This window comes from Typopeltis vanoorti, chromosome 2 (genome assembly GCF_054136105.1).
Source record: "Typopeltis vanoorti isolate ZY-2024b chromosome 2, IOZ_Tvanoo_1.0, whole genome shotgun sequence".
NCBI classification, from domain to species: Eukaryota; Metazoa; Arthropoda; class Arachnida; order Uropygi; family Thelyphonidae; genus Typopeltis; species Typopeltis vanoorti.
The window spans coordinates 83,835,546-83,858,748 of record NC_143550.1 but is presented as its reverse complement, the minus strand read 5'-3'; the positions used below and the strand labels follow the sequence as shown (position 1 = coordinate 83,858,748).

The 23,203-nt window shown below is 35.2% G+C and overlaps 1 protein-coding gene across 9 annotated transcripts in view; it reads right to left on the bottom strand.

Annotated features, from left to right (window-relative positions):
• Positions 1-1,676: 1,676 nt before the first annotated feature.
• Positions 1,677-23,203, bottom strand: part of LOC150109218 (uncharacterized) — a 319,064-nt gene continuing 297,537 nt past the window's right edge. For all 9 annotated transcript variants that reach the window (XM_090412182.1, XM_090412235.1, XM_090412210.1 and 6 more), the window contains 2 exons: positions 22,524-23,062; positions 1,677-4,042 (listed from right to left, as the gene is read on the bottom strand). In XM_090412182.1, coding sequence (XP_090268308.1) covers positions 2,376-4,042; positions 22,524-23,062 — 2,206 coding nt within the window. In that variant the 3' untranslated portion in view covers positions 1,677-2,375. The remainder of the gene's footprint in view (positions 4,043-22,523; positions 23,063-23,203) is intronic.

The following is a 23,203-nucleotide window of genomic DNA, read 5'->3' as shown; positions in this document are numbered from 1 at the left end:
TCATTGGAGAAATGATTAAATATGGTGGCAGAAGAATGGTTACAGAAATGCCCCAACTATGTAATATTTTATGGAAAGAAGGGAAAATGCCAGAAGGGAAATCGATATTAGTAACATTATACAGGAAAGGAAATAAGCTAGAATGTAAAAATTATAGAACAATTGCTTTGACAAGTCACCTCGGTAAGGTGAAGATGATATTGACAGAAAGATTGAGAACCCAATTCAAAGCAGATGAGCAAGCAGGATTTAGGAAAGATAGAACTACAATTCAACAGATTTTGACAATGTGGTTAATAGCAGAGAAAGCTAGGAGGAAAAACAACAACATATATACTTGCTTTGTTAATTTTCAGAAGGCATTTGATAGTATCGACCAGAAAGTAACACTAGCGGTGCTAGAATCCTATGGAATTGATAGAAAACTAATAGCTATATTAAAAGATGTGTAAAAGAATGCAGTTGCAACAGTTAGAATAGGTGATGACTGGGGGAAATGGTTTATAATATCACCAAGCATTTTCACTGCACATTTAGAAAGAGCAATGGATAAAATGAAAGAAGATGCAAAAGGAATATCAGTACATGGGATGAGAATTAACAATCTGAGATTTGAAGATGACACTGTTATTAGTGAAGGAGACAAAAGAGAACTACAAAAAACATTGAAACTGTTAAATGAAGAAGAGAAGAGATTTGGGCTTCTTATGAACTTGGAAAAAACAAAGACAATGGTATTTGGTGAGAAGAATATGAAACAAAAGATACAAGTGGATGGAATTGATATAGAAAATGATGTAGAACAATTCACACATTTGGGAAGTAAAATGACATATGATTTGGACTGTAAAAAAGAAATAAAGATAAGGATTGCAAAGAGAAGAACAAATCTGAAGACCATGGATAACATCTGAAAAAGTAAAGTGATCAGCCTGCAAACAAAACCAAGAGTACTGGAAACATGCATCATCAGCGGTGTACTGTATGGATCTGAAACGTGGATAATAAATAAGGTATCAAGAAAAATAATTTTGGCATTTGAAAGAACTTGTTATAGGAAGAGTCTAAGAAAGGGATGGGTACAGAAAATCACAAATGAAGAGCTCTATCGGAAGATACAACCAAAGGAGAATCTAATGCAGAAGATTATACAACAGAATATGCATTTATTTGGACACATCTGCAGAATGAGTGTGGATTTCAAAGGTAGACCATACAGAGAATGGATAGACAACATAAAGGACTGGTGTGGAATGGGTTTACAGAAACTGTGACACTGGACAAAAAAAGGTGGAAGAAGATAGTGAAGGAGCAATCAGACACCAACGGGCAGTGAACCCATGGTTTGTGATGACGATAATAATATGGTACTATGTGAAATGTGAATCTTACTGATGATTAAACTTCAAAAGAAATGCAGAACTGGAGCAAGACCCAAGACTCAACACACACACACACACACACACACACACACACACACACACACACACACACACACACACACAGCAAATGAAAATATTCCCTAAAACATTTTAGGCATATCTTTTAAAAAAAGTTAGGATAATGAACAAATGTTTGAGAAAGCAATACAATTCTTGTAAGCGAGGGAAGTGATCAGAAATGTAATGGTGTTACTCGTACCTAATACCTTTTTTAAATAATTGAGGACAAGTAAGTAACATATGAACTAAATTTTATGTAATAACACATTTTTACAGACTGAATTTCATGTAGCCTACATGAAAAGTCGAGATCCATTTTGCTTCTACTATATAAAAATTGCCTGTATTTATCCTACAAAAATATATCATTTCCAGTGATATAAAAGATCTGTGCTTCAGTAAAATAAAGAAGAGATAAAACATGATCTGTAGTTAAATTTTGTGTACAAGTATACACTTATAATACAGGATAACTTCAAGTCACTTTCGACATATGAATACAATATAAAATTACTTTTATAGTTTAATGCAGTTTGGATATATATAAAAAAAAAGTTTTTCTATATAATGTCTATAAAATGCAAAATTAGTAGAAATAAAGATAATTTCAATTCACTATTTCTAATAGGCAGAAAAGTCTTCAATGCAGTATTTTTACTACAAGTAATATATTAAATAAGTTACTAAAGTATACTAATAAATAAATATGCTATAAATACCTTTGTCTATGATGTTGTTTTCATTAGGTTTCTGATTACATAGAGAGAGAGAGGTTAAGATACAATAAACAGATATCGTAACAAAAATATATTTAGGGAAAAAATGTCCTTAGTTCATTAATGAACAAGTCTATTTGTACACGGGCATAAACATGGTTACTTGAAGAAAACTGTCTACAAATCTTTTAAGTTAAACCACCACTGTTTCTTAAAATTATACCTTTGTAGATTTATATCCAGGAAATGCTTCAATTTTAACTTCTACATATCCATCAACTACTGTTTCCTGGGCTTTGAGAAATGGTTCAATTTCTGAAACAGAATGATATCCAGTCATATGAACACTAACCTCTTTTACTGCTACAGTTTCGTTTAAAAACAACTGATTAAATCCGCAGCCAAAGCAATGAAAGTTCCATTTTTTTGACTGTCCACAGTTTGAGGTCTTTGCAACATTATTTGCAAATGGAGAAAGTGAACTACACTGTAAACTTGGAGTACCAGCAAAAAAGTTACCATTAGGATTAGTTACACTTATGCTATCCTTAAAGGAGGCACTATTTATTCTTGAATTAAAAGAGACGCTACAATTTAAAGAGCTTCCTGAATGACTGCCTTTACTTTTCCATGGAAGAGATGCTGGAGCAGAAATTTCACCTATTACAATAACATCCTCCTCCTCCTCCTTCTCAATATTTATAACACTTTCAACCATACCACTTCTGGTTTCAATTTCTGATCTCTTATTATTATCAAATGGTGATACAACACAACTAGGAAGTCTGGAGTGCATGTTATCTGTTCTAATTGCTGGTTTAGGAAGTATTGTAGTTAAATTTGTTGCTTTAGTTATTGAATTTATTTGTTTTTGTTTTGGCACATATGTAGACTTTAAATCTGAAGATGTGTTTAAACCATTTATTTGGGTCCCAATTCTTTTCATTGGTCTGGAAGAAGATGGTATTATACCTGGTATTTTTCTTTCTCCACATTTCGATGTAGACTCAAAGCCTGGAATGGCAGAATTTTGCAACCCAGTAATTTTGGTCATGCTCCTCTTATGCACTACATTAGATTTATTCTTATCACTTGTCATATTTAAATGAACACTTGAAGGTGCTTTATCAAGAGAATCATTTAAAAGTGTAATCGTAATCTGACCTACTTCCTTTTGTTTAACTCTGGAGTTTGGCAAGACTGGTAGTAACATTAGCATTTGTGTTTCCTTTTCAATACGATCAAAATGAGAAGAATCTAAATTAGAACCTTCAATCTGACTACCAGAATACAGTTTGTTGCAATACACAGATTGATTCTGAATAAAAAGATTCCCAGATGTAGTAGGTATAGTTTTTCTCTTAGGCAGTGATACCTGAAAACCACTGGAAGTCTGCACCATGTTATTAACAGATGTATAAGTTGGTAATGCAATGACTAATTTTTGTGATGAAAGACGTTTGCACAATTTTACTGAAGAACAGCTTTGTTCATTAGCTGAAAAGTCCCTCTGGTAGCCTGCACTGCTGACTTTAATATTGGTCCCATTCACAAAAGTAAATTTGCCAGACTTTACAAAGTTCTTTTGGATATCTGTAAGCACCACCTTACATTTCTCTGGTGGTAGGACAGGGTGATAAAAATGTGATATTTTTGACTGTCTTAAAGATTTTCGATCTTTCTCCGAAGAGGTGTGCACAGCATCATCTTCAAATGGCAGTTTTATTCTATTAACATCCTTGTCAACATTACAACGACCATTACCTTTGAAAACCAATCGTCGCTTTAATTTCCATTTTCTAATTTCTTTGATAGTTAATGGCTTTATTACAACTGCTGCTTTTTTACATAATCGTTGTAACATACGCCCATTCTTATTTAGTCCTAAGGAAGAAGCAATAAAGCAAAATAAGTCATCAACGAAATATTATTATTTAACAACTAATTAGTACCAACAAAATCGTTTTTATCTTAAAAAAAATTATTTCAATAAACCAAATGTAATAAATTATTACTTTTAAAAACTTAAAGTTAAGCAGAAATGCTATTGAAAATCAATATTAATAAAATAAGGATGTGTCAAATATTCAGGTTCAGCCAAATTCAGCTAGCCAAAGCAGAAAAATTTATTCTACATATGTATATATAACAAATGTAAAAAATTGAGAAACTCCTCCCCCTTATTTTGGAACTTTCTTTTAGGTGATAAGCTGAAAAGTGTTTCTGGTAGTCCGCATTGCTGACTTTAATACTGGTACTCTTCATATAAGTAAATTTGCCAAACTTTATTTTACTCTATATTATGCAGTCTTAAAAGCTGTCTGTATTATGAAGTAGTAAACTTTGTCTTAAAATATTGGAAAAAAAGTACAACTTTGGCCATGAAAAATAAAAAGCAATATTTGAAAGTTTTGCGATTTACGTGCAGATACAAAAGTCACAAAATAAAATATGCAACCAACAAAATATCTAGGTGATACATAAAAAAAAAAACAAATGCATGAAAAAATATCTTCAAATCCTCAGATTGCCAACAACAGCTGCCATAGCCTTCTAACCTACGGCGAGTACGTAGAACAAAGAGAGAGAGAGAGAGAATTATCTTAATACTAATCTTAGAAAATGATAATATGCTGCAAGGTATGGAAGGAAATAACAGTCAATAATAAGACTCTTCTAAAGTATGTAAACTCTAATTGCAACAACAACAACTAACATTTTTACTGTGCAGAACTGGGTGAAAGTCAATACAAAAATTATTAAAAACAGAAAGCAGAACTGGAAATGTAGTCCATGCAAGGAAGTGGATGTGCAGACATCAGTGAGGCAGCTGAGTGTAAGAATGCTTATAATGTACCCGAGCCACTATGAAGGACAAGAAATCAGAATGGGATAGTTAGTATAACGCATCAAGGTAGGGGTGCGACAAATGGACCTCTGCAGTTCATGTATATAATACCAGGAGTATTAGAAACAAGAAGGAAGAATTTTTGGCCTCGGTTGGCTCTTCCTGGCCACAGGTTATTGGCATTAGTGAAACATGGCTGACAGAAGATGATATAGTTAGTGGGATTGAATGTGTAGGGTATAGAGTGTTCAGGAGGGACAGAGAGAATAAAATGGGGGGAGGAGCTTTGTTGATGATAGCTGATGAACTGCAACCAAAGGGAATAGAAGTTGCATTGCAGGATAGTGAAAAGAGCTCATTTGAGGCTATTTGGTGTGAGATTGAGACGAACGGAACAAAATGTACAGTTGGGTGCTGCTATAGACTAGGTCATGGAATAGATGGCGGAGATAGTATGCATAGGCAAATTGATGAAATGAGTGCAAGGAGGGTAATTATTATGGGGGATTTCAACTATGGTAACATTGATTGGAAGGAGGAGAGGACACATGTGAGGAAGGAACTGGATTTTATCCAATTACTGAGGGATAACTCTCTGAGACAGCATGTAATGAAAAATACTAGGGGTTCGAGAGTGCTTGACCTAGTAATAGCATCTGAGAATTTGACTGTAATGAATATGACCATGTTGCCACCTATTGGTGAGAGTGATCATAGGGTCTTGACCTGGGAGGTGGCTAAATGTGTGAAATTTTCTATTAAGACAGGGTACATGTGGAATTACTGTGTTGGCAAGTATGACAAGCTTAGGAGATTGCTTGGTTCAGTGCCATGTCATGTAAAATTGTAAGGGCTGGATGTTGATAGTGCGTGGGGGGGGGGGGGGGGTAACGAGCGTTTGCAGGAGGTAATGGCTGACTGTATACCTAGAGTCCGAATAGTAAATCAAGTAGGGGTTAAATGGATGAATAACATCATTAAATTTAAGTTGCAAGAAAAGAAACAACTGTGGAAGGAATTTAAGGAGAAAGGTGACCTGAGGCATATGAACGGTATAAAGCGCAGGCCAGAAGGGTAACGAGTGTGGTGAGAAAAGCAAAAACGGATTATGAAAGAAAATTAGCCATGCAAGCTAAAGAGAATCCCAAACAGTTCTTTCAATATGCTGCTAGTAAAAGAAAAACTGTACACGGCAGAATGTTTTAAGGAATGCCAATGGTAGGGAGGTCACTGAATCAGTCAATATAGCGGAATTACTAAGTGAGCACTTTGCAAGAGTATATTATCCAGGTGGTGACATTGAAGGAATGAAGGAACCATTAGTTTATATGGGAATTATGGTGAATGAAGTGGAGGTGAATAGTCTATTACAGAACCTTAATGTGAATACATCTGTGGGATTTGATGGTATATCAGCACGGATCTTACATGAAGCGGCTAAAGAATTGTTAGTGCCCATGACTTTATTGTTTAATCTGAGTTTCAGGTCTGGTTTAGTCCCGAAGGAGTGGAAAGAGGGGAAAATAGTTCCACTGCATAAAGGAGGATCCAAGACTACTGTTGCAAATTACCGACCGATCAGCATATCAGGAGTCGTTATCAAGGTTTTGGAAAAAGTAGTCAAGAAAAAATACAGTAATGGTTTGATGAAAATGAGATACTGTATGGGGGACAGCATGGTTTTGTGAAGGGCAGATAATGCCTCAGTAACTTGCTCAGGTTTTATAACACAGTGATGGCTGAACTGGATAAGGGTAATGGGTTTACAGTGATACTGCTGGACCTGGCTAAGGCCTTTGATAGGATACCACATGGAATTCTAATCAGTAAACTGCAGCATATGAGAATGGATATAGGGTTGTTGAGATGAATAGCAGGGTGGTTGATGGAGATATCAGAGAGTAGTTTATTCAGGAGTAGAGGCCAAAAGACAGCCTGTAACTAGTGGTGTGCCACAGGGTTCTGTTCTTGGACCACTGCTGTTTAATTTGTTCATTAATGATATAGGAAAGGATCTGAGAGGAATGGTTCATTTGTTCGCTGATGATGCTAAGTTGGGTAGGGCAATAGTGAATGCAGAAGATGTAAAAATTTTGCAGGATGATTTGGATAGATGGATTGGTGGTCTGGGCAAAGGAGAATGGATGTCAATTTAATGTGGAAAAATGTAAGGTTATACATTTTGGGGTGAAAAGATTAACAGCAGTATATCACATTGGTGGAACTGTACTCCAGGAGATTGATGAGGCTGGGGACTTGCGAGTGTTGGTGGATAGGAAGTTGAAGTTTAGGGGGCACATCGCAAAAGTGGCTAAATCAGCTCATCAAATCACTTGGATGCTGAAGAATACTTTGACAAGAAGAGATAAGCAAGTTATTGTTCCTCTGTATCGAGCCTTGATAAGACCCCATCTAGATTACTGTGCCCAGATCTGGTCACCTAGGTTTCTTCTTGATGGGGAGGAGGTTGTGAGGATCCAGAGGCGAGTGACCAAGATGATAGCAGGTCTATGGAATGAACCTTATGAAAACAGGTTGAAGATTTGTGAGTTGCAGAAATTGGTTGATAGGCAGAAAGGGGATTTATGATTGAGACATTCAAATTGCTGAAGGGTTTCTATAGGATTAATTCAGAGGATAGTTTTGAGAACAGGACTGGTGGTGGGAGGACTAGGAGACATTCGTGGAAGCTGGGCAAGAGTGTGTTTAGTAGGGTGTTCGAGCTTGGTTTTTTACTTTTAGAGTGGTGAATGAGTGGAATAAGCTGCCTGAGTCTGTTGTGGGTGCTGTGACAGTGAATGAGTTCAAGGTGAAGTATGATAGATACTGTGTGAATGTCAAATAATTGTGATGGACATGATGTTTAGGGCCTCCCTTGATGAGTCTAAGGACTCCTTGGAGTCGCCCGTAATAATAATAATAATAATTTAGGAATCGACCAAGCATATGACGATCAAGTCCTCTGTCTCAAAGCGAGCTACATCCCAGTTCTAACCAGCGCTTGTAGACAAATCAGTCACTCAGCCCTGACATCAGTGCAACTATTGCTAACTTAACTAGTGTGATTTGCAACTTAAAGAGATAAGCAAATAAAAAAGTTTTGATGAATGCACCTCTGCCAAAATAGATGACTATAGTCAGACTAATAAAGAAAATCAAAAAAACTTAAATCTAAAAATACAGAACTGGAAAATTCAAATTTACAGCCATGCAAACTTTAATTAATTAATCAAATAGTTGATGATCTCAGTTAATCATTGACTTAAAAACAATCAAGCCATAAACAGAAATTTTGAAACAGTAGGTGTCCCTCAAGAGCCACATGAAACCATGCATGAGATAATACAAAAGATCTCACACAAAATTCAAGTACATTTTAATGAAAAGGGCATCAAAGCAGTCTCCACGGCTCCAAAATGTACAAAAAAAAAAAAAAAAAAAAAGCCAAAACACATTATAGTAACCTCAGGTCTAAGGAGAGAAGAGATAGCTGGAAGGACAAGAATATAAAATAAAAAATATACTTGAATGAACATTTGAGTGTGAATATGAAACCTCTATCGTATGCAGCAAAAAAAATATAACCATGACCAAGACTAAGTATCTCTGGATAAAGGACAGTAAATTCTTCATGAAAAGAAATGACACTTTGCATATATGGAGGATAAAGTACGAAAAAAACCTTCAAAAACTTTAAAAATAAAGAAAGAAATTATGAATACTTTACAATGGATAATGGTACAACTACTTTTGTTATTTGTATAATTTGCAATGATCTAACAGAATTAGGAAGATTTTTAAATTTCAGTAATGAGCCTACTTTAAAAATATTGCATTTAAATTTAAGAAGTAAAAGTGATAAAATGGAATGCTTAGAAATAACATTAAACAATTCAGATTATAATATAGATATTGTAATATTAACAGAAATATGGATAAAAGACTCAGAAGCTGACTTACACTATTTAGAAGGTTCAAAAAAATACTATCACTGCAGGGATTACCATCAGATCTGGGAGATTAATGGTCTTTGCTCGAAGATCATTTACAATCAAACACATCTGTAGTATAATAATGGAAACAGCTGAGAATGTTTAACATTTACTTAGAAAATGACAAATGTTGCATAAGGCTCTTTATAGATCTCACTCTTACATGCCTTACAACTTTACACAAGAACTAGACAGCATTCTGCAAGACATTAATTATGATAATGGTATCATAATTGGCTTTCAATTACATTGACTTGTTAGCCATGTATGGCCTTGAGCAATATATAAATGTTCCGAAGAGAGATTTCATTGGCTGTACATCACATCTGGATCATTCATTTGTAAGAACACAAAGTACAGTCAAAATCTAGGCAGCAGTGTTAAAAGAGCCAATCATAGATCACTTTCTAATAGCCATTAAAATCCATCTACAGACACAAAAGATGTCAGTGTTCAGTATCCTAGAATAAACTACAGCTTGCTAAAAGAAATTAAGTACCACATTCTGGGAGCAGATAAAATCTGAACCTAATTGGAAGAATGATCGAAAGTGCGGCTATGACAATTAAGCAGGGTGAAAGGATGGATGAGATGACTGTCGGCACAAATGACTTGAGAATTTCTCAGTCATTTGTGCAAGATCTGAGAATGACTCTCAGATCTCTTGCCACCTTAGAATCAGGTGGCAAGAGATCTGAGGTTCATGCTTGAGGTTGTACAGAAGACTCAGAGAGGGAAGGCTGTGTGTGTTGCCCAAGATAATGCAGATATAATAAATTTAGTTTAATCCTTTACCCAAGTGTAAGTCTGGCTCCCACTGATGAGACCTCAATAAAGGTCGAAACCGGTCTGGGTAGTGGCCCTTCCCTTAATGAATTTCCTTTCATCACCAAATGAAGTTGGGGGAAGTGAAAGAAGTCACTGGTTGCTAAATCAGGTGAATATGATGAGTGATTCACAAAAACCAAGTTCTACACACAAACTTGGTTTTTGCTCAAAAACTGTCTCACAATGTTTGAACGATGAGATGGTGCATTATTGTGCAAAAGTGACCAGCTGCCCGCATCACGATATTCATGCTGTATGCGATGAATTCTCACTATCAATCGCTTAAAAACTTTGAGATAAAACTCACCACTGACCGTTTGGCCAGGCAGAATGAATTCTTTGTGGATAATGCCCTTGGAATCATAGAAACAAATCAGCATTGTCTTTACTTTTGACTTCCCCTCTTCTGGCAGTCTCCAATCAGCACTCTCGTACTTCGTTTTGAGCTTGTACTCAAAACACCACTTTCTACACCAGTAACGATCGTTTGGAAGTTTGAGTCCTTACGAGCAGTTTTAATGAGGTCCTTGCAGTGTTCAGTTCGATACATTTCTTGGTAGTTGGTTAACTTGTGGGGAACAAATTGTGAATTCAATTTACGAAGGCCCAAATTCTCAGTCAAAATGTTGTGCACGGTTGATTTTGGAATCCCCAATTCGTCCTCAAGAATCTCACGACCACTTTGAAATCGCTTAAACCACTCATAAACTTGAGTACGGGATAAACATTCATTACTGTATGCTTTTTGAAGCATTTGATGTGTTTCGGTAAAACTTTTACGAAGTTTAACACAAAATTCAATCGCAGCTCTCTGTTTGAAACTCATTTTCTGACCATTCGTCAAAACACTGTCACTCTTGGCACTATAACTCAGTTTCTAATGAAACAAATGTCATAAATAGTTGACACAACACTAATGAAGATTACCGCTTTTGACAACAAAAAGATACAACAGGTGGCACCACTAGTTTCTTCTATTTTTGAAAAGTTCGGTTTCTTTTTGGACAGCAGGTGTACAATTCAAATAAGTCTATGTAGTGTATATTTGCCATTATATGGTATGCTTAGATGTTTACAGCATATAACTATAGTATTTTCAGAGTTTTTCTTCTGGAACCTTGTTATATGCCTTTTTCCAAATCTACAAAACTCAAATATACAGAAGATCCTTGTTATATTCCCATGATTTCTCAACTCTTTGTCTTGGGAATATAACAAGGATTTTCTGTATTTTTTGATAAGATTTTCAGGTATGCGAAAATCTGATTCTGACAACTGCTTTTTGTCTGAACCTAGTTTGTTCAAGTTTTCCTTTCACAATTTTTCTTAACCTCTTCTCAATTATGCTTGCATAAATCTTACCTGGAACACTCAGTAAGGTAATTTCCCTTAACTATGGACATTTTAAGTATGTCTGGGGAGGGGAAAGAGAAAATTCTAGAACAAGACCAAATAGAGACTGCATACCTAATTATAATAGGTTAGGTGGTAATTTATTATGTCTATACACAAATGCCAGGAGCATTAGAAACAAAGGGGGTGAATTCGTTGCTTTATTGAATACGATGTGGCCTAAGATTATTGGCATTAGTCAAACCCGACTATCAGAATCAGATATGGTAACTGGGATCGAGTGTAATGGCTATACTATTTTTAGGAATAACAGAAGAGATAGGAGAGGAGGAGTACTACTACTAATAATATCAGATGACTTAAGTCCAGTTAGGTTAGAAACTCAAAACAAAACAATGATGATAACAATGTGCCATGTAGCAGTGAGTTTGAGTCTATCTGATGTGAAGTGGAGATTAACAGAATGAAACATATGGTGGGGTGTTGCTACAGACCTGGCGGCTCAGTTTCAGGGGATGAAGAAATGCATTACAAATGCATCGTTTGGTTGGTAACAAACAAATGATCATTATGGGCGACTTTAATTTTCCAAACATTGATTAGGTAGAAGAGAACTCTCATGATAAGAAAGAAGAGGAATTTATTGAATTGTTGCAAGACAACTTTCTCAAGCAGCATGTGAAAGAAGGAACTCGAGGTCAAAGAGTGTTGGATTTGCTCATAGCATCAGAAGGGGTCTCTGTCAAGAATATGGCTATTTTACCACCAATTGGTGACAGTGATCATGCTGTACTTTTTGGGAAATATCTAATTGTATTGATGTTCCAATTAAAACAGGTTACATGCTGAACTACAAAGCTGGAAATTATGATCAACTTAGGAGAATACTATATTTGGTCCCATGGTATCAGTTACTGAATGGGAAAAATGTCAGTAATGCATGGGAATCTTTCAAAAAGTGCTTAAATGAGGCAGTATCTGAATGTATCTCTAGTGTTCGAAGAATAAATAGGTTGGGAGTGAAATGGATGTGCAGCCTTATTAAGCAAGAAATCCACAAGAAGATGATGTGGAAAGAATATTGTGAGAATAAAAGTGAGAGGAGTTATGAAATATATAAAGCTCAGGCCAGCAAAGTAATGAGTATTGTCAGGAAAGCTATACTGGAGTATGAAAAGAAATTGGCCATGCAAGCTAAAGGCAATCCAAAAGAAGTTTATCATTATGCGTAAGTAAAAAAAAAAGAATGAATGTGGAAGAATAACTTTATTGAATGCAGATGATACCTCAAGTGTCGGAAGCTAATGATATTGTTCAGTTAATAAGTGCTCACTTTGCTAAGATATATCAACCCGGTGTATGTAACATGGTGCAGTACTACTGCTACATTGGATGAAGAGTTAGGGGTTCATAAAAATGTGGTTGAAGAGCTGTTGCATAACCTGGATAAGAATTTGTTAATAGGGACAGATAGAATATCAGCCTATTTGCTAAAGGAATGTTCAGCCGAATTGGCTTTGCCTTTCACGTTTGTATAACTTGAGTCTCAGCTCAAGAATGATACCACAGGAATGGAAGGAATGTATGATAGTTCCATTGTACAATGGTGGTGTAAAAACTGATGTGTCTAATTACCGACCTATCAGTATCTCTGGTGTGGTAGTGAAGATTTTAGAGAAGTTGGTAAGAACTTGCATATAGAAATGGGTAGAAACATGCTATAACTCTGCAAGGAACAGCATGGATTTACTAAAGGAAGATCGTGGTTTAGCAATTTGCTCATATTTTATAACAATGTTACAGCTGAGTTGGATAAAGGGAATGGATACACTATGATAATGTTAAATTTTTTTAAGGCATTTCATAGGATACATACCACACAAAAAACTGTTGCATAAACTGGAGAATATGAGATTGGAATATAAACTCTTGACTTGGATCAAGGTATGGTTGACAGACAGATATCAAAAAGTGGTATACAGTGAGTGTGAATCTGCCAGATTTAAGGTGACCAGTGTTGTACCTCAGGGTTCAGTCCTTGGGTTTTTATTGTTCAATCTGTACATTAATGACATCAGGAAGGATCTAACATCAGATGTGCAATTGTTTGCCAGTGATGCGAAGATAGGCAGGGCAATCAGTGATGATACTGATATTCAGCAATTGCAAAATGATTTGAATAGACTGAAATTGGGGCAAATGAAAATGGCTGTCAATATAATGTTAATAAGTGTAAAGTTATGCACTTTGGCATGATTAGAGTTCCAGTGGTATATTATATTAGCGGGGTTATGCTACAAGAAACTGTAAAGGCAAGGGATCTTGGAATATTGATGGATAGGAATTTAAAGTTCAAAGGTCACATAGTAAAAGTTGCAAATGCAACTCAGAGGATAATTGCGATGTTGAAGCGAACCTTGACATGTAAGGATAAGGAAGTCATTTTGCCTCTTTATAAGACTTTGATAAGACCACACCTGGATTATTGTGCGCAAATTTGGTCTCCCTTGTTCCAAGATGATAAAGAAGAGTTACAAAGATTATATCTGGATTATGAAATTTAGATTACGAAGACAGATTGCAAGTATGTGGATTGCAGACTCTGGTTAACAGGAGAAAGAGGGGGTGATATGATAGAGGTCTATAAACTTTTGAATGGGTATTATAGAATATCAACTGATGAAATTTTTTGTTATATGAAAGGTAGGGAAAGAACACAGGGACATCCGTGGAAGTTAAATTTATTTGCAGTCAAGAAAGGGGTAAGAGCAAGTTTTTTCTCCCAGAGAGCAGTGAGTAAGTGGGGTGGAATAATATGCTTATTGGTAGTGAGTGCATCTAGTATGAATGAATTTAAGGGAAGGTAATAATAGCTGGTTTGGGTGATTTATAGCCTCCCCTCGATGAGTCGTTGATTCCCTGGAGGTCTCCGATAATAATAATAATAATAATTCCAATCATCTAGAATTCGACCTTCTGGCAATCACTTCTGGATTATGCACTGCAGGAACTGCAAAACTTTTATACCTCAATATTTCAACATTAATGGCCAAATATCATATATTCTAGCTACCTTTCTACATGCGAGACAGTTGACGACTTTCTATCTCTAATATTGATTCTTGATTGCATTCCTCTTGAACATTTGTTCTATCACTTCTTTTTTCATTTAGCAATTTTTCTAAGTAATTACTCCATACTTCTAAATGAAGTCTTCTCAGGACTTTTGTACAGCTGCTTTTATACATTTCTCTGTATTTTCTTGGAACACATGCTGATTTGCTTGCTAGGAACTTTCAATATTTTTTTTTTCTCCATGACTGCCTCTAACTTCCTGAGTCCACCATGGAGTTCTGATTTTTCTATCCTTCCAGACAACTTCACAACATGCTTCCCTGGATTTGAGTCTACAATTCACTTCTGAAAGCTGTCTGACTTTCTTTTAAAAACTTTTTTAAACACCTTTATTTCCACTATTATATTCAATTTTATCCTGCTCAAAACTAAATAGTCATTACTTCTTATTTCAAATACTGTGTATTCTGTTTCTTGAATAAGCATGAAGAGATCACTCTTAACAATAACCATCAATGCAACTTATTTCTCATGTGACTTCTCTCCATGTGAATATGTGCACGTTTTTATGTTGGAACATAATCATAATGACTTGCCCATGTTCTGAACAGAAATCCAGTAGATACTTTATTATTAGCTTTCCTCTTTTCTCCAAATTTTCTGAAATCATATCCACATTTGGGTAGCAATCTAGCTATCCAAAAATTTCATAGTTTTTTTGTGAATAGGGCAGCAAATCCTGTAATCAGCAACATGGGTAAAATGCATAGGCCAAGAAAAAGTCAACATTCCAGGCTCAAAATATATTCTCCATAAAAGTGGATTCAAATAGTTCTCTTACCATTGCTTCATTATAAAATTAGAATCAATGAAGCAATTTATTAGCATCACACAATGTTGAATTTAATTCTTTGCTAGAAATTTGTCTTGTAGATGCTAAGCTTCAAAAGAAGCTATTTTGGAGAGACACACAAAAGAAGATTAACTGCAGACAAATAGTTTGAAGGAACAATGGCTAAAACTAAACAAGAAGCTATCAATTGGCTTGAAAATATAATAGCTACATTTCTTGGGAATAATAACAATCCAGATTTCAAAAGCATAATTTCAGTTATGCCCTAAGTTAAAAAAACAGGTTGTAATAAAACCTTGAAGTTTACTTTCTTGCACCACCATTAAGGCTATTTCTCCCAGAATATGGTACAGAAGGAAAAGAGATGAAATATTTTTCAGCATATAAAAGATGAAGAGCGGATGTCAGAGACGCTGGAATACCAGTTTGACAGCAGGTTGCTGCTGGTGTTTAAAAAATAACAAAACACATTACAAATAATTCTTTCATTTTCATCTAAAAACCCTCCACCTCACAATTTGCTGTGTTGGTTAAAAATTTCTTTGCCACTTGCATTCAATTTGCTGCCTTCACTGCATTCCAAAATTTGATAAACACTGACCTCTGATTATTTCTGAAGCATGATTTCTTTGCATTCTAATCACCAAAACAGCAATGACCATCTTTTCATTACTTCAATTTCACAACTCAAACCAGCTTCCATTCTCTGACTATAGATATTTGAAGAGATGTTGAAATATTTGCTGTTAATAATGATCTAACATAAACTGTCTTCTCAAGAAAATAGTATAATCCTTACTAACATTTCAACAACATATCTTTTCTTAACCCCCCTAAATGAGTTTCTGCAGTATATTTATTTCAGCACCAGTTACTGACATATTCCTCAAGAGTTTTTTCAGAAATATTTATGGAAAAAAAAAACATATGTATGCAACTTCCAAAAATGCTGAAAAATTCATAATTATTCTGTATATTCCACACTTTAAAATAAATTCTGTTATTTTTGTTATTTGAAGAAATAAGTGCACCTATTTTTTACTTGACTGTTATGCTGTATTGTTTTAATTTTTAAATACGATGTTCTCTATGAAATTAAATGATGTTATGGAACCAACTATATTTATAGCTAAATGTAGAAAGAAAGTTTCAAAAATTTATCAGAGCTTATGAGAACATGACCAGGATTGCACTGCCTTGTTATACACTATTTAAAAAACAAGTACCAATCTCATCTTTTATTATTGCACTGATTAAGTTTCACTAGTCTAAGAGTGGTTTTGAACTGTTGGATTTCAAAGATCAGGCTTTAAATTAACCAAGTTTAAAAAAATTGAGATGCTACAAGAGGGCATATGAAGACAAAAATTCATTCAGTGATATAACTATATCACTGATTAAATTGTAATAAAATTGTAACAAAATTAAATTGTAGATAATTTTGTAATTTAGGATAATTACAAAGATAATATAATAAAATATTAAACTATAAAGCTGAGAAGCTTATATTTGCCTTAACCTCTCTACCGGCCGAGGTGAATGAAATAGTGAGACCAACTTGCACTTCTTATCCATGTTATTCAATAGGTGTTACAGAATCGTATCCAGATTTATCTGAACATATATGTCCTGGCCAGTTGGGGTATTAAGTAAGATATTGTAATAAGGAATGTTACAGATCCATCCATATTTGATAGCAATACATGGAAACAAACAATAGTAAAAATGTAGAAAAAATTTCTTATTTTCGAAAATTTACTAGAAAGCTTATGAGAAGGTATGTTCTTACGAACTCTGGCAAATATGCAAAACTTTTATGTTCTTTCTATATTTGGCTATAAAATAAGGATGGATCCACAATATCCTCCATTTTACTATCTCAGTCATTTCAAATTGAAGCTTCTCAACAGTATACTTAATACATAAAGAAAGGCTAAGGTGTTGTTGATTATTCATAATAATGCTTAAAGTTGTAACCAACATCAAGAGGAAAAAATCTTTGTTAAACTCACTAATATTTCACTAGTTTTCTACCCAGCACCATGAAAGCACAATGATAACTGTGACAAGCACACAGTAATAAACTAAATAACTGTAGAAACAATTTAAATTGTAAATGACACCTAGTGCCCACTATGGATTGGATAACTACAAAGTTAATTTAGAGAAGTCAGGCTATTAGGTCTTAACATGATAAGACCTAATCTTATCATGTTTAGTTAGCCTTCCAGATCTTTGGTAAATTAATACAATCATATTCGTTGAAATGGGGAAGTGCTTCATAGCTGATGTGATTCTAAGAATAGCCTCTCAGAGCTATGACAACTATGTAATATAAATGTTTTTCTCCATCTGTGTGAAGGAGTATCCAGTAGGCACAAGGAATTTATACACTCCTGGATGTTCACACAGAGGATGTAGTCAATCTTTCAGAGAATGTATGAAAGTAGCTAGCTGAATGAAATGTTTGAAAGCAGATTGGAGATCATATTTGCAGCATGTACCCTTAACATATGGAAAGAGAATGGTTTTGCTGTGATCCTGTGTGTAGGAGGGATGGGAATGCATGTAACATTTTATCTAGTTTATATGGGCTGTAACAATTGGCTAAAAAGGTGTTGCAAAGGTCCCTGAGCTCAGTTTCGAGGACTGTGTCATTTAAACAAATAGCCCTGGCTCAGTGAGTAAGAGTTTCGAGGATGTCATACTGTTGGGAAGGGTGGTGGCATGATTGTTTATGTAAATAGCTATTATCAATATGAGTGAGTTTTTTTATAGATACAAATGGATAATGAGCCATTCTTGGGGGGGGGGCACCCCCTAGGGGAGCACAAGCACGCAGCTCCGAATAATGAATAAGGAGCATTGGACCAAAGGAGCACTTCAGAACCATGGTCAGGAGAAGTGCTGCAGACCACTTTAAAGATCACAGCAAATAGAAGAAGAAAAAGGCCCCTAGTTCTGCGCAGCTCTTTGCAATCCCACCAAGGTGGTGGTGAGAAATATGCAAGAGCAGAGGATGCTAAGAATCCTGCAGAAGGAGGTAGACCACCATCTGGAAATTTGACCCTATTTATGGGTTCTTTCAACACTCGAACTCTGTCTTCTGACTCCCATATTGATTTCCTGTTTTGAGAAATGCAAAACGTAAAGTTTTAAAGTTTAATGTCCTTGCTATTTCTGAAACCCAAAGAAGCTCTGAATTAACAGCAAAATGGAACAATGGCAACCAAATTTTCCTGGCAGCTGCAGATAACACACTACAAGGGCTGGATGAGTGGCTTCATCATAAACGAAAAGCTAACTAAAAATATTATTTCTTGCACAATCTTCTGAATGACTAGGAACACCAAAATTAAAAATAAGAAAATCAGTTACAATAAAAATAATAGTAGTCTATGCACCTACTTCAACAGCTGACAAAGAAGAAATAGAAAACTTCTATGAACACCTACGAGAAACATTGCAGAAAAAAACAACATACACTAGTGTGTGTGTGGGGGGGGGGGGGTTTCAATGTAAAGATTGGTACAGGATCTATTGAAGAAAAATAGGACTGTGGAGGAAAGAAATGTGAACTCCTGGCAGAATTTGTTGAAGCAGAAAGGCTTTACATTATGAATAGTTTCTTTAAAAAGAGAACTGAAAAAAGATGGACTTGGCAATCCCCAAATGGATAGGCAAAAAATGAAATTGATTACATTCTAACAAATTGCAAAAGAATAATAAAAAATGTTGACGTCATTGGAAAAACCTATTGCGATATTCATTCAGACCACCACCCAATAAGAGCCACTCTGAAAATACATTAAAAAAAATGAAGAATGCATACTAGCACAGTCCAACCATAAAAAATGCTCAAAACAGATAAATCCAGAATAATTTAGGAAAAAAGTGGAAGAAACTGACTGGAAATTAAAAAATGACATTGACAAAGATTTAACAAACTTTAATAATCATTTATTGAACTGCAAAGAAAGAGCCTCCTATGAACTTCCTCCTAAGACCAGGGAATGCTCATCAGCAAGAACTATTGAGAAAAGAAGAATACTGAAAGATACAGGAAAAGATCATTTAGAACGTAAAATTATATGTTAACAACTGAGGCAGAACATCAAAGACGACTATAATATATATATATAATGACAAAACTGGCAGAAGCAGCTAGGCTCCGTAGTAGCCTAAAAAAAGTAGAAAAAGAAATAAGTCTAAAGCAACCACTACCATCAGCCTTCACAGACAATCAAGGAAACAGACACACAAACAGAGGTGAAATGGAAAAAAAATAATAAAATCGTTTTATGAGAACCTTTACTCATCTAAACAAGTAGTCACAGCGCCTGTACCAGACGGAAATTTGGAAATACCATCTATCCTACCTGAAGTAAAAATGGCTATCCACCATATGAAAAATGACCGATCACCAGGAACTGATGGAAGGCCGGCTCTACCGACGGTGCAAGACATGCGTTCACACGGGGCGACAAAGTTGGCATAAACTATACAAAAAATAAGGGAGAAGGGGCAGCAAAATATGCTACTGCATGGGGCAGCTAAATTCCTAGGGACGGCCCTGATTGATGGTATAAAATCTGATGAATTAAAAATGGGTGGATAAATCTTTAAAGCTCTAGCAGAAAGATTTACTCGAGATATATATATACAATTAAGAAAAGCACCTACTGAATGGAAAACATCAAAGACCATAATTCGGCATAAAAAAAGGTAATAAGGAAGACGTAAGTAATTATAGACCCGTTTAAGGACTTTATGTCTATTATCTCACACACACAAAATATTCGCCAGAGTCATCCTAAACAGAATACAGATCTCAATCAATGACAGCAGCTGCAAAGAACAAGCCGGTTTCAAAAAAGGTTTTTCAACAACAGACCACATTCAAACTATTACTCAACTGCAGAGAATACCAGATTTCACTTTGTCTTCTTTTTATAGATTTTAAAAAAGCATTTGACACTGTTGAACATAATGAAATATTCCAAGCTTTAATAGAACAAGGAATAGAAATAGCATACATCCAGCTCATAAAAGATATCTACAAAAAGGCACAACAAATATCACTCTTTTCAATCACCCGATTAAAATTAACTTACGTAGAGGAGTATGCCAGGGCAATGTCTTATCACCTAATCTCTTCACATCTACTCTGGACAGCATCATTCAAAAAACTGATGAAAGGTGGAATAAACACATGGTGAAATGTTAAATATCCTATTATTCGCCGACGATGTGGAATTAATATCTCGCTCCCACGAACTATTACAATCAATGCTGAATGACATAAGCCAAAACTGCCAAAAAATTGGATTGGAAATATATCCAGACAAAACAAGATGGATGAAAAACGAATACTGTAAAGATTACACAATCACTCTAGAATCCTACACCATCGAAAAAGTTGAAGATTACATCTACCTCAGACAGTCCATAAAAATAAATAACGACATATCAAATGAAATAGCAAGGAGAAAAAGAGTTGCTTGGATAGCCTTGAACAAAATAAAATCAACAATCACCAATCAAAACACAGATATAGAAATAAGAGCCCACCTTTCAATAGTCACATCCTACCAGCATTAACTTATGGCAGTGAAACATGGAACACAACTTTAAAAAAAGAACAAAGCATAATAACAACTCAATGTGCAATATAAATAATAAAATAGACCACGTAAGACACAGAGAAATCAGGAAGAAGTCTGGACTCAAAGATGTAATAAAAGCATTCTACAACAGCAAAAGTAGATGGGCAGAACACCATGCCAGAAGAATAAGAGGCAACAGATGGACAGTCAGAGTAACAAATTGGTATCCAAGAGACACCAAATGGAAACCTGGAAGACTAGTCTTAAGGTGGGAAGACCCAATGATTAAGAAAGTTGGAAGAAAATGGAGAAGAAAGGCCCAAGACAAGAATAGCTGGACTCTTTATGACCTATAGTCATGGAGGAATCCTAACTGAAATCACAGGCCTATCAAGGTAATGAGCCAAGGAAGTTATGTGACAGGTGTATCTAAAAAGGTGAGACTATTATTTCTTTCTTTTTTCTGTGGTGAAGATTATTTTAGGATGTTGGCTGTTAAGAGGCAGCAAAAATGTATCTAATGTGTCTGGACCATGAAGCTAAACAGCAAACACATCACCAACATACAGTCAAGCTGTTGTGTATTTTTACTTTACATAGGAAATAGCCTGCATGTATGGTGAATTTGAATAATTCAATTGTTGTGGGGGAAATCTGGCTTAATAAGGTCAAAGGTATCATCTCACTTTTCATTAGTGAAAAAGTGAGGTGATATTAAAACTGACCATGATGTCAGAATCTGTCAGAGTTAAAATTTCTATTAAGGTTTTAAAGTGCAAAGAATTTTTAATAGATGAGGGAGAGTTGACTGTAAAGGAGGAAAGCGATTCAGATAAATGCTTAGCCAGTTTATAAGTGGGAATGTCTATGCTATCTACTATTGGATAAAGGTAGATATTGAATTTGTGAATTTTAAGTTTTTTTTTTTTTTGATAGTTTCTTTAACCCAAGATGTAACTTTTGATAATTTGTACACTCATTTCTTTTGGGATTTTGTAAGATTCCAATCTACAATCTGATAAGTGAAGGAATCTAAGAAGTTGATTCATTTTTCTGTTGTATTCTGCTTGGTTCAATAATGACAGTAGATTTCCCGTGTCGGCTTTAGTTATAATAATAATTTGTTTTATTATATAAATGTTAAAGATACCAAGCTATTTTAAACCTGGTTTTACTCCATTTCCCAAGTAAGCAAACAGACAAATAAGTCACGTTTGCGCCTGCACGTAATGCAAGTCTAGCTGACCCTGCAGGTAGTGCAAGACCAAGGTAACTCATGGTAAAAGTAGAATAAGCTCTGATCACTAATCTTAATATTTACCCATAATGCAAAGCACATCTCCTGGAGGAGATGTATGATGCTTTGTATTAAAGGCAAGGGGCCACTACCCAGACCGGTTTCAACATTTATTCAGGTCTCATCAGTGGGAGCCAGGCTAGAAATATCAAGATTTTTAGTAACACAGAGCTTATAAGTATTTTACCAGAACAAGTTACCATAAGGTGTTTTAACCTTATTAAATAAAAATCTCAGGAGGAGATATAAACTCAGGTTTTTCATCCTCCAAAAAGCAAGCCAGTCCAATGAATACACACAACTACAGATAAAGACTTACTGTAGGGCAGGGAAGGCAATGGGAAACCACCTTTTTCCATAATCATCATTCCCTAGTAAAGTAGCATATTGCTAACCCACAACCAACCATAAGGCTGAAGCAAGAAAAAGTTCCATTTCAGTATTTTAATAATAAATTATCTATGTGTAAAAATCACATGAAATAAATCTATGTCAATTATGAATTTATCTTACCTGTTAATAAAACTTTATATCTTTCTTGTCGTTGTCTCTTAGTAAATGAATAAACACGACATCTCTCTTCATTATAGTTTTTTTGAGGACGATATGTGACAGGATATTTTAACTCCCTACATCTCAGATATGGAAAAGGATGGTGACCAATCAGTGAAAGTTGACAATACCGATCATATTTCTTTACTGCTGTTTTCTGTGCAGATAAACTATTCATTGAACTTGGACTTTTTTTAAGCATTTGTTGTCCAAGAGGAGAACATAAATCCAGTTCCTCAAAAATGTTAGTATTCGCAAGTTCGTTGCTTCGGTCAATGGGCAGGTCAGTCCTAGATATTTTTCGATGGGGAAAAAACAATGTCGGTTCTTCCAAAGTCTTTGCACTCAGTTTATTTGTTGATAATAAACTGAGACTTTGAAGAAATTTTTCCTGATCAATATCATTCTGAAGGTCATCTACTACAGATTCATCAGATAAAGAAATGAGTGATATAGCATCATCCTCAGACTCAACTTCCAGTACTGGTTTTATTAAGTCCCTATAAATCAAAGTACAAAGAATGAAATACCACAATGCAAACATGACACAAAAATTAACATCAACTGTAAATAAGCAATATAGAAAGCATGTCCTCCCTCCCACCCTTCTTAAGTTGCACAATGAAGTTATGAATTCAGAT